Source organism: Mesoplodon bidens (assembly GCF_964165515.1).
Source record: "Mesoplodon bidens genome assembly, chromosome: 9".
Classification (NCBI taxonomy): Eukaryota; Metazoa; Chordata; class Mammalia; order Artiodactyla; family Ziphiidae; genus Mesoplodon; species Mesoplodon bidens.
Window position 1 is genome coordinate 2,202,082 of NC_138166.1, and position 14,333 is coordinate 2,216,414.

Sequence of the window (14,333 nt, forward strand, 5' to 3'; positions counted from 1 at the left end):
GACCCCAAGGCCAGAGCACAGGAGTCGCGTGCCCCAGGACGAGCCCCACCCAGCACACAGGCAAGGCTGCCTCGACGGGGAGGTTTCTGGTGTGTCCAAGGGGGAAGGGGCGGCCCCTGTTCCTGTCGGGCCCCCCACTGCCCCCCCACTGCCTTGCCTGTGTCCTTCCGAGGCCCCCGTGGACAGGAGCAGCCAGGCCTCCGGCACCATCAGCTACAGACCCACCAGGCACCCCTCCTCCGTCACATCCCTGGGACCCCCGCTTCCCACGTTCACACTGCCTGCCTGTCTACCTGCCACTCTCTGCTTTCTGTTTCTCATCCTGTTCTCAATAAAATCTGCCAGGAAATTCCACTGACTGGACCAAGAGGACCAACTGAAACAGCCTCTCTGGCAAATTGCTTGGAAAGGAGCTAAACAGGAAGCGTCTTTCCTAAAGCAGCAGTTGGGAGAAAACCGAGTTCTGACGTGCCCTCTTGGTCACGCAGTGGTGCGCAAATAAATAATCTGAATTATTTTAATGGTGTGGTCCAACCACATGGTAGGACAGGTGGGCCTGGTCCTGTCTGAAGTTAAAGGATGCTAAATATTTGGCGACTCAAGTCAATGACGTCAGAGGAGGGGAAGCTGGTGAAAGGCGCTCATTCACCGTGAAGTCACCACGGATGATTAGTAACAGCATGGCTGGCAATGAATAGAATTGCCCAAATCGACTTCGCGGATAAACCTCGGCAGCAAGTGGAGCGTTGTGGCACTCGCCACGCCTGCCCAGAACAGCCTCGGCATCTGGCACCATACGCAGCACCGATCCAGTTCTTCCCATGGTCCCCAGGCCCGAGAGCAGGGGGAGCCCCAGGACATCAGGACAGCCAGCGCTGGGGCGGCAAGACCAGGTGGGCTGTGCCCAGAAGGCGACCCGGCCCTCTAATCCGACGGCCCTGGAGTGACATCAGCCGGCCGCGGGCCAGGACGTCCAGTTCCCGGCCTGACATCTGAGTCCAGGGGCTCAGCGCCTTGGCCTGGGACCAGGGTTTGCAGCCTGTGAGGCCACCGCTGCAGCCACGACTGGCTTGTCCCTCCTCCCCGGCTCCCAGCCCCCGCCCCTGCAGCCCCGCCCCCGGCCAGCTGCTCGGACGGACGTCAGCCATGGTCACAGTGGGGGATCCCATGGGAACGGGCCAGGCCACACCAGCGGCCACTTGACCCACCGGCCACCGGCTCCACGTCCCCCAAAGCACAAAGGCTCCTCTCTCGCTCTTGTCTCGCGCCCTCTCCGTGCATTGACTCGTCCACTCAGAATCCCATCGCTTTACAACAAGTGTTGTTTCCATCTCTACTTCGCAGATGGGGGATGCAGCTCAGAATTGAGGCACAGGGCTTCACGGGTGGCCCGGGCTGCCTGTGACGGAGGCCTGCCCAGCGCACTCCATCAGACTTCACTCACACCTGGGGAGAGAGGGTCCACTCCCGCACCCCCTGAGTGTGGTCCACAGGCAGACCCAGGTGAGGAGAGGAGAGAGACCGCTGGGGTTCCACAGACGGGCAGTGAGCCAGGTCCCAGGGGCACAAGCCACAGCTCGGCCATGAAACACCCAGACCCTTCCGATGACTCCGGCCACCCGGCCCTCCCCTCCCCGGGGCAGCACCGGTGGGACAGGCCCTCCTGCCCCGAGGACAGAGGAGGGGTGGGTCACAAGCCAGGACCCCTGCCTGGAAAGGCTTTCTGGCCACAGAAAACCTCCTGGGCCTGCTGAGTTCCCAGGGCCTCAGCTTAAAGAAGCCACTTATTCAGGGCTCATCTTTGAATTCTCTGAATTCTTGTCTCTTGGAGAAAACCTCAGTGCTCCAGTGAGGGGGAGGTGAGGGGGCCCGGCAAACACACGAAGCACACACTCTTCTTGGGAGAAATCCAGTTTTTTGTTTGTTTGTCTGTTTGTTTTTGCGGTACGCCCGCCTCTCACTGTTGTGGCCTCTCCCGCTGCGGAGCACAGGCTCCGGATGCGCAGGCTCAGCAGCCATGGCTCACGGACCCAGTCGCTCCGTGGCATGTGGGATCTTCCCGGACCGGGGCACGAACCCGCGTCCCCTGCATCGGCAGGCGGACTCTCAACCACTGCGCCACCAGGGAAGCCCCAAAAGAAAATTTTAATCAGATACTTACAGATGGGACCCACTTCTAAGAGGTTGTCAAAGGAGCAGCAGGACGTGGTCCCCAGCGTGGCCACCACCTGGAGAGTAGGAAGCAGAGGTCCCTTCAGCCCTGCATCGTAGTCATTGCCGTACCCTGCACACACACACAGCTACCACCCCCACCCAGATGGGGCCCAGAGCCTGAATCCACATGCTGGCTGAACGAGTGCTGGATGGAGAGGTGAGTCTGTGGATACATACTTAATATTTGCATGGAAGCATCATAACAGGTTGAGAGAAACAGAGCTGGTAACAGAAAACTAGGCTGTGAGATTACAAAGGGCACTGGCACAGATTTCCCGGGATGCCGAGGGACGGGAAGGAAGGCCTGGACCATGTGACCAGCATTCCCTGTGTTCTGCTTTATCGATAGAAGTGTATCTATTGACTATAAGGATATCATTCCTCCCATGAAGTAGGGAGTCTGGATTTTCTTAGCTGAGTGTGTGTGTGTGTGTTCAGAGCAAGCACAGAGAATGATGCGCACGTCATCGGCCTGGCTGGGGCTGCTCCAGACCTCGTGGGATGCTTCTTCTGGATCAGCCTGCGGGTCAGCGCAGAGTCTGACCAACAGCATCACTCACTGGTTTTCATCTGCTGTCCTTTTCTCTGAATGATACTGTTCCTAAAAATGAACTTCAACCCTCAAAAGATGAAGCTTTGCTCTCCTAAGGAAATTCACGAGAAAGCCCTACGGACCCTGAAAATAATTCTTAAAGGGGGTCCTGAGAAAGCTTTGAGAACAGTTGGTCACCCAGCTGGGAGATGTGGCTGCGAATTCTCTGCCCTCTCACTTATGCTCCGCGAGCGCCCTGCAGCTCTGTGATCACACCTGCGCACCTGACTTGTAAATTCCCACTCACGAAGCCGTCTCTCCCTCCTGACCCGTGAAACTCTTGAAACCAGGGTCTACGTCTTATTTCTTTGTGTTGCTAGGAACTCACACTTTGCTGGCACAGAATAGGTGCTGAGACATTGGCTGCATGCAAACGCTCTCCAAATGATCAAAAAGCATCTTATGTTTCCAAAACCAAAAAGCCTAATTGATTTACAATGGCGGGTACAGTCTGGATAATGAAATTTCTCTTTCGATGTGATAAGCCTGTGAAATTTCATTCAATCTGTGTGGCCTTTATGGAGCCCCCAGCAATGCTCTGTGCCCTGAGAAGAGAGACACAGGGGTCGCAAACACGCAAGCTAGGAAACCTGAGAACCCAGTTGGAGGCCTCTCTGATGCCTTTCGCCTGCAACCACCTGCTTTTGACCTGAAAACCAAATGTGTCTTTCAAAGAGAGTCAAAGTGCTCTGGCCAGGGAGGCATGCTCTGTGATGGCTCAGGAGACACAGTCACCTGGGCCGGAGAGAGTGTCGCTTTGCTATTCAGGTGTGGCGAGGCCAACAGGTTGGGAGGATATTGCCACTAAAAAGATAGCTCGTTAGACCCAGGGGGAGAGGGGATGCCATGCCATGCAGAGCCACACAGGGAAGCATCAGGGTGAGTCAGGAGGCAGAGGGAAGGGAAAAGGTGGGCGGGAACTGTGGGTTCCCTGCAGAAAGGAACAGGTGAGTCAGAGCAGGCAGGCTTAGGATTGACAAGTGTGAATTATTTCAGATTATTTCATCAGGCTGTGAAGCACAGGGACTGCTCTGGTTGTCTGGTCCTTGGCTCGGGGGGCGGGTCAGGGAAGGAGAAGTGTGGCCTGGAGTGTGAGAGACTCATAAAGGAGAGGAGGGCAGGGTTTGTGGGCTCCGAGTGGTGGGTTTGCTTAGGAAAGGCTCGCTTGCCTTTCAGACCTCCGGAAACTGGCTAGACCTCCAGGGTCAGCAAGGTCCTAAGACATCCAGGCATCAGCAACACAGAAAATAAAAAGGCAAGATGAATACACAGACATTGAAGCTGAGCATTTGGGGCAAAAAGGCTGGGGTTGGAGGCCCAGTTCTGCATCACATTGGCACCTGCTGGGTTTTTGTTTTCTCACTTACAACACAAATGCACTAGACCAGGGCCTGCCCAGACCCTAAGGTCTGCGGGTGTAGACTTTCCAGCCTCAATGTTTCCCATGGCTTCTCAGCCCCTTTCTTCCCCACCTCTGTGCCCATCCCCTCCCTGGTCCAAGTGCCAAGCATTCTCCACGTCTGCTTCATCTTGACGAGATAAATGACTTAGTGGGAATCCAAGTCAGTGAGCCATTTTTCTCTGGTGTTTGCAATATATAACTGAATACTAAAATGCTTTGTCTAAGGGGCCTAGCTTGGTAGGTAGAGTATGGAACTCTTAAAATGCTTTGTCTATGTCATAAACCATGTAACTTCAAAAAACCAATGGATGATTAAACCTTCTTTTTTTTTTTTTTTTTGTGGCCTCTCCTGGAGCACAGGCTCCAGACACGCAGGCTCAGTGGCCATGGCTCACGGACCCAGCCGCTCCGCGGCATGTGGGATCTTCCCGGACCGGGGCACGAACCCGTGTCCCCTGCATCGGCAGGCGGACTCTCAACCACTGCGCCACCAGGGAAGCCCTAAACCTTCTTAATATCACTTGTAATTTATTTTCTCAATTTTAAGAGTCTCTTAGGAATGACGTTTCTGTAGTTCAGCAATTCCTTCAGTTTCATCTCATTTTCCTCAGCTAAATTCTAATGGAAATAAACGCCATACCTTCTGTTTTTAAAATTACACCTAAACATTAAAAATTATGAAATATTGTTGTTAAAATTATTTTCCATTAATGTGTACACAGGAGTGTGTCTAGAACGATTCCACCAAATATTAGTACTGCTTGTCTCTTATGATGAGATTTGGTTAATATAAACCCTATATTCTTAGCTTTTTATGTAGTTATTGATGTTTTTGTTCTGAGCATGGAGCATTCTGTAAAAACCACAAGAAAATGCTGCCCAGTCCTAGGAGTGGCCTCAGGAGAGAACACGTCTCAGCCAGGCCTGGGAGCTTTGCAGAGATTATATTCAGTCATCACGACCTTCCTGAGCTGGATGCCTTCAGGAACCCCTACTTTACAGTTGGTTTAAGTGAGTACCCTGTGGCGGGGTCGGGGGGTGGTCCAGGGACACGCAGGCACGAGCAGACCACAAGGTGAGCCCAGGTGCGTGAACTCTGGCCCTGCCGCCTAGAGAACGCAGCATGCTGGACCGTGCCCGAGGCCCTTCCAACCGACCCCAGCCCTTTGCCGCTCCCCCGGGCGGCACGTGGGCGGCTCGGGGATCCAGGCTCTCGCGAGGCTGTTCCAGGCTGGCGGGCACCACCCCCCGCCGCGTGCTTGGTGCTCTAGTGTCTGTGAGTCAGCTTGTCCTCACTCTCAGACACCGCTTTAAAGCCCAGCACCTGCTCCGCTCCGGGCTCTGATTACCCCAGCTCAGCTCAGTGATGCTAACCTGATTTCAGGCGCTCTGCAGGGGCCTAATCACATTTGTGCAGGGGGAGACGGGCGGGGCCCGTGTGGGCGCCCCATCTCTGAGAGCCCGGGGCGGTCCTGCTACTCCCCGCTGTCCACCCCCCACCCCCCGCCGTCCTCACCATGGGCCCGATCTGCTCTAATACAAGCCCTGCAGGCTCCGCCCTCCCCCTCGGGCCTGACCTTAGCAAGTCAGGAAGGCAAACCATCGAGATGAGAAAGGGAAATTTATTACAAGCCACAGCGAGTTTGTGGAGGGACAGTGATTCTGACTTCCCCAGTTCAAATCTGCCCAACGTACCCCTGATCTGAGCAGCGGGTCTTGACTTGGAAGGGGCTTCAGCCTCTTGGCGAAATCATGAAGGAGGTGGGCGGGGCTCGTGGGCTGCGAGGGGCTGGTTTGCTCAGGAAAGGCTCACTTGCCTTTCAGACCTCCGGAAACTGGCTAGACCTCCAGGGTCAGCAAGGGCCTAAGACATCCAGGCATCAGGGTCTGCAACTCAGGGTCGGGCACAGAGTTACGCATGTGCAGAATAATAACCACCAGGAGTTCGTTTCAATGGGAACAAGCGAGCAACATGTCAAAGCTCAAGCCACCCTCCTGCCCGACCCAGGCGGGCTTCTCTCTGCAGCTTCACAGGCCCTCGACTGCCCCTTTAAGGAAACAACCAGCTGCATCTCCTCCTGTATCTATGCTCTTTCACATCTCTGTGCCTTACAGTCCTGTTTTCTTTCACAAGACAGGCACGTGCCCACACGTCCTCCAGGACACTGGGCTTATGTGCTACCTCTTAGCAAAGGCTTCACTGACACCCCCTACTAAACTCATTGTACCTTCTACCCTTTGTCCACATGCAGAGTCCTCATCAAATGGCACAAAGATCAGGGATACATCTGTTTCCCTCCAGGAACATTTCAGGAGGAAAGGGACCACACCTCTCCACAGATGCCCAGGGCTGGTACAGGAAGTGCTCTAAGGAAACAGGCACGTTATGCAGGTCAGACTATGAGTTCTGATGAGCTGTGAAACCTCTGCCCTGAATCACAGGACTTCGGACACAGCTCACATTTACCTTGGCGCAAACGACTGTTCCCTTAATGTCTCCACTTTAGCAAATAAGATCCTTGAGGCCCCCCCACCTTAATCTCAGCACCCACAGGCCCAGTACTTCAAGGGTGTTCGTTTGTCAAACAAGTGAATGACTTAGTGAATTAACATGGAATTGTTGGCTATTCCATCACGAGAAGCTTTGAAATGCAATCAGTGGAAGTATCTGGCACCTGCTCCTAAGACCATGAACTTGTCACCTTTTGCTTGAGAGAGCCCACCATGAAGATGGTAAAATGTAGTCGATGGAAGTGTAGATGCCTCTTAAAGGACACACACAAAATGTGGAGGGAAAACAGAGGTCTTGGCCACCCTGAAGAGCTCACAAATGATGCTTGTTTCAAAGTCCTCATAAACACAAAGGTACAGAGTAGCAGCCAAAGTGAAACACAGCACTACCTCTGAAGTCCCACCACAAGATTATGAGAGTGTGGACAAGAATGTCACCTGCCACATCAGTAAACAAAGGATGTTGTGGCCATCAAGCCATCAGCACTGCACCTCCCCCAGCTGTGCACCCTGAAGGAATTCAGGATGGAGAAAAGCCTAGATAGGTGAAGTGCACATCAAAGGAATGATTTCAGTGAGCCCAGACTCTTGCATCTTCCCATACACAGAAAAGTGCTAAATTCAAAACCAGATGTTTAAAGTACAGTCGATACAATCTCTTCTAGAAAAATAGAAGAGGAAGGAACCACTTCTCCAGGCTTTTTATGAAGCCAGTATTACCCTAACATCAAAACCAGAACAAGACTATAAAAAAGGAAAACTACAAACCAATATTACTCATGACCAGAGAAGTAAAAACCCTAAAAATATTAGTAACTAGAATCCAGCAATATATAAAAGGAATTACACGCTATGAACAAGTGAGATTTATTCCAAGAATGCAAGGCTGGTTTAATATTTGACATTCAATGTAACCCACCTTGCTAACAGACTAAAGAAGAAAAACACATGACCATATCAATCAATGTAGAAAAATCATCTGACAAAATTCAACATGAATTTATGATAAAAATTCTCAGAACTCTAGGAATAGAGAAAAACTTTCTTAACCTGGCAATGAACACCTACAAAAAACTAAAGATAACATCTTACTTAATGGTGAAAAACTAAATACATTTCACTTAACATTGGGGACAAGGTAAGAATGCCCACTCTCACCACTGCTATACAAACAGTACAGGAAATTCTATCCAGTGCAAAAAGGCAAGAAGAAATAAAAGGCATACAGGTCAGAAAGGAAGAAGTAAAACTGTACCTATTTGCATATAGCATGATTATCTAGATAGAAAACCGCCAAGAAATCCATTAAAAAAAAAACCTCCTAGTTTAGCAGGGTTACAGGATACAAGATCAACATACAAAAATTAATTCTATTTCTATAAACTACAATAAACACATGGACATCAAAATTAAACATTCAATATCACAGTTGTTCGAAAATAATAATTCTGTAGGTATAAATCTAGCAAAACATGTACAGTCTTATATGATGAAAGAAATTAAAGAAGATTTAAATAAACGAAGAGACATAGCATGTTCATGGCTTGAAAGACAACATAGTAAAGATTTTAATTACCATATAGGGCAAAGGGAAAGTCTCAAGAGAAATTTTAAAAATATTTTTTAACTCAATGAAAATGAAAATACAACTTATCAAAATTTGTGGAAGGCAGTGAAAATAATGCTTAGAGGGAAATTTATAGCATTAAATGCATACATATACCAGAGAAGAAAGGAAATTTTAAATCTATAATGTAAGCTTCCACCTTAGGAAACTAGAAAACAAAGAGCAAATTAAATCCAAAGGAACTAAAAGAAAAGAAATAATAATAAGAATTAGAGTAGACATCAGTGAAATTAGGAACAGGAAATCAATAGAGAGAATCAACGAAACCAAATGCCAGTACTTTGAAAAGATTGATAAAATTGATAAACATCTAACTAGGTTAACTAAGAAAAAAGAGAGGACACAAATTACTAATATTAGAAATAAAAGAAGGACCATCACTACTGATCCCATGGATGGTAAAAGGATAATAAAAGAATATTATGAGTAACTTTATGCCCACAAATTTGAAAACCTGAATGAAATGGATCAATTCCTTGAAAGATGTAATCTACAAAACTCACATAAAGAAAAATAGATCCTCTCAATAGGCCTATACCATGGCTTGAACATTTCTGTTCCCCCCTCACCTCCGCAAAAGCCTTGAAACCAGAGTTGTTTGTATTAGGAGGCTGGGCCTTTGGCGGGTGCTTAGGTCATGAGGGTGGGGCCCTTGAGAACAGGATTGGTGCTCCTGTAAAGGACACCACACAGAGCTCCCTTTCCCCTTCTTCCATGTAAGGACATGGCAAGAAGTCAGCTGTCTGCACCCAGGAGAGGGTCCTCACCAGAGCCCACCCTGGCACCCTGATCTCAGACTTCCTTCCTCCAGAACTGTGGGAAATAAATTTCTGTTGTTCATAAGGCACCTAGTCTGTCGTATTTTATTATAGCAGCCTGGACAGACTTAAGATGGCCTGTATCTATTAAAGAAATAAAGTCAGTAAATTAATAGCCTTCCATAACAGAAAGCAGCAGGCCCAGTTTTGTTCACTGGTAAAATCTACCAAATATGTAAGAAAGGAATTAAACTAGATATAGAAAACAAACTAAGGCCTCCCTGGTGGAGCAGTGGTTAAGAATCCTCTTGCCAATGCCGGGGGCCTGGATTCGAGCCCTGGTGCGGGAAGATCCCACATGCCGTGGAGCAACTAAGCCCACGCGCCACAGCTAGTGAGTCTGCGCTCTAGAGCCTGCGAGCCATAACTACTGAGCCCGCGTGCCACAACTACTGAAGCCCGCGCGCCTACAGCCCGTGCTGTGCAACAAGAGAAGCCGCTGCAATGAGAAGCCCGCGGCACTGCAACAAAGAGTAGCCCCCCTAGCGGCAACTAGAGAAAGCCTGCATGCAGCAACGAAGATCTAATGCAGCCCAAAATAAATTAATTAATTTTTAAAAAAAAGAGAGAAAAGAAAACCAGCTAGTGGTTACCGGTGGGGAGAGGGAAGGGGGGGCAGGATAGGGGTAGGGTATTAAGAGGTAAAAACTACTATGTATAAAATGGATAAGCAACAAGGATATATTGTACACAGGGAATTATACCCACTATATGGTAATAAATTTTAGTGGAATATAACCCGTAAAAATGCTGAATCACTATGTTGTACAACTGAAACTCATATAATACTGTAAATCAGCTATATTTCAGTTAAAAAAAAGAAATTAAACACATTCTCTACAATCTCTTCCAGAAAATTGAAGAAAAGGGAATGTTGCCTAACTCATTCTGTGAGGCCAGCCTTACCCTAGTTCCAAAATCAGATAAAGACATTACAAGAAAGAACTGTAGACAAATATCTCATGGATATAGATGTGAAAATTCTCAACAAAATATTAGCAAGTTGAATTCAATGATATATAAAAAATAACAACCAGGTGGGATTTATTCTAGGTATGCACGGCTGACTCAGCATTGAAAATCAGTTAATATAACCTATCATCTCAAAAGGTTAACAAGAAAAAAAAATCACACAATCATATCAATAGATACAGGAAAAGTATTTAACAAAATCCAGCATCCATTTATAATAAAAAATTCTTAGCGGATTTAGGATTAGAGTGGAATTTCCTCAACTTGATAAAGAACATCTATTAAACACCTGACAGCATGCTTCACAGTGAGAAACTACAGGATTTCCTGATCAGATCAGAAACAAGGCAAGGGTATTTGCTTCCACCACTCCTATTCAACACGATGCCGGGAATTCTACCTATCACAATAAGACAAGAAAAGGGACTAAAAGATACACAGATTGGGAGGGAGAAATGAAACTACCTTGGTTTGCAGCTGACAGGATTGTCTATATAGATATCCCACCCCCTCACCCCCCAAAAAAACCAAAATCAAAATCAAACCCAAAACCTCCTGAAACTAATAAGCAATTATAAGAAGATACAGAATAAAGGATAATATACAAAAGTCAATTGCTTTCTTATATTCCAGCAATGAAAAATTTGCGTTTGAAATTAAAAACACAATACCATGTACATTAACACCAAACTAGAGATAGAGAGAGAGAGAAATGCTTAGGCAAAAATCTAACAAAATATGTATAAGATCTATATGAGGAAAACTATAAAATTCGGAGGAAAGAAGTAAAAAAAAAAATCTAAATAAATGGACAAATATTGTATGTACATGGATAGGAAGATTCACTATTGTCAAGATTTCAGTACTTCCTAACTTTATCTATAAACTTCCATTCAAAATTCCAGCCAATCATGTTATGGCTATTGACAAACCAAGTCTAAAGTTTATAAAGAGAAGCAAAAGACCCAGAATATCCAACACAATATATATGTATATATTTTGCCACACGGCTTGCAGGATCTTAGTTCCCCAACCAGGGATTGAACCGGGCCCTGGGCCCTGGCAGTGAAAGTGCCGAGTTCTAACCACTGGACCACCAGGGAATTCCCTACCCAACGCAACACTGAGGGAGAAGAACAAAGTCAGAGGACTGACACTACCCGACTTCAAGTCTTACTCTAACGCTACTGCAGTTGAAGGCAGTGTAAAATTGGGGAAAGAATAGACCAACAGATCAATGGAACAGAATAGAGAGCTCAGAAATAGACACACACAAATATGGTCACCTGATCTTTGACAAAGGAGCAAAGGCAATTTAATGGGGAGAGGATAGTCTTTTCAACAAATGGTACTAGAACAACTGGACACCCACATGCAAAAAAAAATGGATTTGGACACAGACATTACACCTTTTACAGAAACCAGAGCAAAATGGATCAGAGACCTAAATGTAAAATGTAAAACTATAAAACTCCTAGAAGATAACACTGGAGAAGATCTAGAACATCTTGGGTTTTGTGATGAGTTTTTAGGTACCAATGACATATTCCATGAAAATAAAATTGATGAGATGGACTTCATTAAGAATAAAAACTTATTCTTTGTGATAGATACTTCAGAGAATGAAAGGACAGGCCACTGACTTGGAAAAAACATTTGCAAATCATACCTTTTGATAAAGCACTGGTATCCAAAATATACAAAGAAATCTTAAAACTCAACAATCTGAATCTTGTTGATGTCTCTACAATTATTTGTTTATGCTCCTGATTCCTCTGGGAATTCCTCAAATCAGAATCAAATTGTGTATAAAATCATACCCTCTGTGCCTCTCCCAGCCTACATGTTAGATATTCAATAAATGGCGCTAAATTTGAATTGATCAAAACAATTTTTTGGATAAGAAAGCTTGTCTCAAAGATTAACTCTTAAAAAGTAGTGGAAGTTATTACCACATGGCCCTTAGAGTCTGTTGAACCTACATTGCTCTACAACTAGGAAATACCCAGATACTGACAGGTGTGCCTCACAGCATGGAATCCTGGGTACACAGGAGAATCTGGAAGTTGCTGTGAAGCGTCTCCAATGCCTGGTCCCATCCCCAGAGAGGCTGGAGCGGGGTCTGGGCGTCAGCATTCTTTATATCTCCCCAGATGACCCCAAAGTGCAGCCAGATGACCTCACGGGGCTAGTGCCACAATCACAGCCTTTCAGCTGCCATCACACCTGACGTCCCAGTCCAGACACCAGCTGATGCCATGATCACACCAGGCATGACAGCTCCCAGCCTCCAGTTGTAACAGCAACTGTTTCTTCCCCACTGGAAAAAGCCCATCCGTGCCCAAGAAAACTAGCTGCTATTTGGCTAGTTAGATATTTTAATTATATCCTATTTATTTGTATTTTAATTAGTCACTGCTTGCTTGCAATACACCTCTCGCAAATGACGCCTCAGTATCTACTGAGGACACTGATATAGGTGGAAAGTGTTTAATTTTTAATCCGGCTCCCTCGGCTGTCCGTCACGCATCTACCACGTCGAGGGGCCACCCTATGGTGTCATTTTTAACAGGAAGCAGAAGCAGGACTTCTCGGCTTAGCAGCATCCTCCAGCCTGGGTTCTCTGGTGCTACTCGTTTCTGAGACTCACACAAGTGGAAGGAAAAATAAATGGAGTTTTGCTCCAGCCACCCTCAAGGAGAGGCGGGCTGACCTGAGTACCACCTGGCGTGTGACCACCGCGGCAGCCTGGAAAGTGGCCCTGCCACCGCGGGCCCACCCCTGCAGGGCCCAGACACTCCCGTGGAGCCACACAAACTTACGAAGAATGGAATCAGGCCCTCGGCCTTGTCTCTCTCCAGGGCCTCCTGCAGGGCGGAAGCTCGCATGGCAAACTTGCCATCGGAAGGGATTGCTTTTAATTTCACTCCACCAATCAAGCCGGCCCTTTCCACGGAGGAGTGTGCCTGCAAGACAGCGCAGGAGTACAGTCTGCAGTAGCTCACAGCCCTCCTACCCCCCACCTTCTGGCCTGGAGCTGTTTCAGGTCCTGAGGAATCTGCTTCCCAGTTTAATGATTCAGACTCTTGGAGCGAGAAGTGCTCGGCAGTACTAGGGGTGTTTTCACCCACTGGTTTGAGTTCGAGCAAAGCAGTGAATGCCCATTTGAAAGCATAGTTGGGATAATGACACGTAATGATGTGTCCTTAATAAGGGCACTTAATAAGCTCCGGTTCCTACTCTTTTCCTCTGAGGCTCTAACATCGTCTGTGAAACGTAAGACAATTCTCGGAAGTAGTTCTCCTCGTGGTTTGTGTGTCCTCTTTAATCTCAGGTGAGGAGGGAGGTGATCAGGTTATTAATTGACAACCAGCATCTTGACCCCGTGCTCCCGGGGGCCAAGGCTCTCCTGAAGTGTAGATTCCATTCAGGAGGAGGTGACGGGCGGTGACTGTCTCAGAGGCCACATCCTTGCTTGCTCCCTTGCTGCCCATTCTGCTTCCCTAACTCCTACAGGATTCCCCGGAGAGCACCACTCAAGAAACGGTGGCCCCCTGGGGAACCTGCCTGAGAGCTGAGGAAGAATTGCATCCTAGAGCCCATGGGTAGACGTGAGGAACCCACCTGACTGCCGTCGCCTAGGATGGTACTAGCCATGCACCACCCTTGGGAGAATCTAGAAGCATCACAGATCACTTCTGTAGGGCGAAATTCCCTCATGGAAACCCTATTGGGAAAGGCTGCACCCTAACATTCAGAGCAACTTATCTCGCCTAGATTCACTGAACACCTACACGTGCATTTTTTTCAAGTCTCCTCGTGTCTTTCTGGGAAACCAGGGAGATAGAAATAGAAGTGAATAGTCTTCTTGATGTGCAGGGAGCTCTACTGCCTTGTGTTAGAATACACACAGAGACAGTACTCCCGATTAAGCGTCAAAATAGGGGTGTCGTGTTGATTTCAGGCTACATGTATTTATTAACGAGAACAAAGTTCTCACAGTTGAAATGCCTGGCTTAAGAAATTCGTTACAAATATTATGTCAGCAGAGCTAAATCAGCTATTCCTTGTGGAACCAAATCCTTCAGTGGTACCATTTTTCAGTGCCCTCTTGACTACACTTTCACTCATGGAGCTACTGCTCAATGTCCTTTCCTCCTGCTCCTTCTCTCACAATTCGGTTTTGTTTTTAAACAT

General features: G+C 47.5%; 1 protein-coding gene across 2 annotated transcripts in view; it reads right to left on the reverse strand.

The window, feature by feature from the left end:
* DDC (dopa decarboxylase) overlaps positions 1 to 14,333 on the reverse strand; it is an 83,351-nt gene that overhangs the window by 30,638 nt on the left and 38,380 nt on the right. For both annotated transcript variants that reach the window (XM_081244598.1, XM_081244599.1), the window contains 2 exons: positions 12,959 to 13,102; positions 2,162 to 2,228 (listed from right to left, as the gene is read on the reverse strand). In XM_081244598.1, coding sequence (XP_081100724.1) covers positions 2,162 to 2,228; positions 12,959 to 13,102 — 211 coding nt within the window. The remainder of the gene's footprint in view (positions 1 to 2,161; positions 2,229 to 12,958; positions 13,103 to 14,333) is intronic.